The following is a 2,739-nucleotide window of genomic DNA, read 5'->3' on the forward strand; positions in this document are numbered from 1 at the left end:
TCAATTTATTTAACAAATCTTATAAATGACCTAAGTTTAACTACGAAATTCATGTAAAAGAAAAACAAAATATAGACAACATAATACAAAAATTGAAAAACCAATAAAACTTCATAAAGTTGTAATCCAATTTTACCTGTGAAATTATACTTTTAGTCCCATACAATAGGGGTTCAACACTTTTGGAGCTCTAATTTATGGAATTTGTAAAATAATTTTAAAATTAGAAAAATTTTACACATTTAGTCCCATAAATTTCATAAAGTAGAAGACTAAATATGTCGAATTTTTCAATTTTTGGACAATTTCAAAAATTTTGTTCGAATTTTTCTCAATTTTAAAAATATTAATCCTCTTATATTATGGACTAAACATAAAATTTTATGCATGCAAGCGTGATCCTTATTGTATCTCTTATTATAAATTTTTTTTACTGTATTTTTATTTTAATTAATATATATATATACGTTATGGATATAAAAATTATGTTATTTATTTTATTAAATGTAAATTTTATAAAATTATGTGTGTATCTATACTATCTACATCTATACTAATATAAAAAGGAAAGTGCCTCCATACTCATAAATGACGGTTAATGATACTGTCACACTATTTTTTTTGTGAAGTAAAAAATGCCCCTATAATTAATAAGATAACTAACTTATTTAACTTTTTAAATTAATACATAAACTGATAAGTTAGTTTTCTTTTCTTCGATTTCTTTTTCTTAGTATAATGTATCAATTTGTATATTTTACTCTTACTTATGATATATTTTAAAATATGAAAAACTATTTATTGTATACACGCAAAAACAGCGTGCCATAATGGCTATTAGAAAAAAGGGGCCCTCTACATTAACAAACGAAGGTTAATGACACCCTCTTATTTTAAATATAACAATTATATCCCTAATTAGATCATTTTAAAAAATAATTATAATTATTTTTTTTATATGAAAGTGACTTTACGTCATTTTAACACTATTACATTAATATTTTTGAGGTAGAAAATCCTAAATTGGTTTTCTATTGTTTCTTTCCTTTTTTTTTAAACGTGATGTACTAATTTATATTTTTATTTTTAATTAAAATATATTTTAAAAAATTATTTATTACGTACATGCAAAAATAATGTATCACGATAGCTAATATTAATAAAATAAAAATTGTGAATAAAATAAAAATTACGATAAAATTTATAATTTAAAAAAAAAATCCAATTTGGAGCATGATCAGACAGCAGTGCTACCAATTCAAGAAAACCACCCATGATACCCTGCCTGCCACCACCGCCACCACCAACAGCTGAAAAGACCAAAAACACCCCAAATTCTCACGCCGCAAAAGCCACCGGCAACCCCGCCGGTCCCGGGTCAGAGCTTACCAGCGGCGGCTTATTCGCCCGTGGCGGCCTGCCACCGGCCGGCAACGGAAAATTTGTTGCTCCTTCCGCCACCACGCATTTCACAGGATGCGGCCCCACGCTCGCCGCCTTCTCTTGCCGGCAGCTCATTAACATAAGCTCATCCCCATTCCTCTTCCCACCGTCTTCTCCGCCTGCCTCCTCCATCCGCCTCCTTAACACTCCGATTTCCACTGCGGAGACGTTGGAGAAGTTGGCCTTGTCGTAGCCCTCCGCTGCGGCAACGCTCCAGTCCAGCGTCTGCGTCTCGTCCACCCTCCTCCTGACGTATTGATCAATCTTACTAATCCCATTGGTTGAAGAAGCAAATCTTCTTGCATCATATGTGGAATCTTCTTCATCTTTCGTGTTGCACACCGCATTATACAGTGTCGTCGGAGTACTCGAAAAGCTTTCGATCTCGAAAAGGTCTGAGCTGCCATCGCTGCCCACATCGTCGTCTCGGGCTGTCGGGCTTCCCGGATATACAAAACCTCGAGCATTGACAGTATTTTCCATGGATGAAACTCTTGAGACAGACTGAAGCTCGTGCAGCTGATGTTTGACGGGATTAACCATTGGTTTTCCTATGATTCCTTTGATCAGTGCAGCGTTGGTGGCCTGGAAGACGTCGGGGGATTTCAGGACAGGAAAACTAAAGCCGATAGCGCTGTCAATGAACGGCCTGCCTGACGCTGACCCACGACGTTGATTCTGCCGAGAGACAACATAATTATCTTGTTCAATCTCGAAAGTACTCTCGCTTGTGCGCTGTGCTGCTTTATCGACACTGATTCTCTCAGGATTGATTACAAGAACTGATCTTGATCGGGGTCCGGAGTCTGACGTTACTTCCTTAACCTGGACGGATTTCTTACCAGTGCAGCAACATTTTCTTCCGAAGGAGAACCATTTCTTACCATGATCAGCACTCCGTTTACTGCTACGATCTGACGATAAATTACTGAGTGAAACTGAAACGGAATCTGAAGGATTCGACAACAGGCCTGTTTGGCTGTTCCAGCTGGCCTCGGATGAAGCTGTGGGCGTGGCCTGGAAAGATCCTATCCGAAAGTTCCTGCCGTAACTTTCGACAGAAGAAACAGATGAAAGTCTTGAGACAGAATGAAAATCATGGAAGGGTTCTTGTTGCAGCTGCTGTCTTCTGAGCATGTCTTTCAGACCGCCGTCGTTGTCGTCTCTGAAATACCTCCGTGCGTCGAAAATACTGATTTCTGTGTCGTCATCAGTGAGCCGATTCTGAGTCGGATCTTTGGGTTTGAGATAAGATGCATCTTTGAAGGTTGTTTTCACTGTAGTTTGTGAATCCAT

At 37.3% G+C, this 2,739-nt stretch overlaps 1 protein-coding gene across 1 annotated transcript; it reads right to left on the minus strand.

Moving 5' to 3' along the window:
- Nucleotides 1,339–2,739, minus strand: LOC105162800 (protein PHYTOCHROME KINASE SUBSTRATE 4). Its single transcript, XM_011080916.1, has one exon. The coding sequence runs from the start codon at nucleotides 2,737–2,739 to the stop codon at nucleotides 1,339–1,341; it is 1,401 nt and encodes a 466-aa protein (XP_011079218.1).

The sequence above is a fragment of the Sesamum indicum genome, linkage group LG5 (assembly GCF_000512975.1).
Source record: "Sesamum indicum cultivar Zhongzhi No. 13 linkage group LG5, S_indicum_v1.0, whole genome shotgun sequence".
NCBI lineage: Eukaryota > Viridiplantae > Streptophyta > Magnoliopsida > Lamiales > Pedaliaceae > Sesamum > Sesamum indicum.

Excerpts from the sequence above, each read along its gene's own strand:
- LOC105162800 (XM_011080916.1), bottom strand. The coding sequence starts at position 2,739 with ATGGATTCACAAACTACAGTGAAAACAACCTTCAAAGATGCATCTTAT.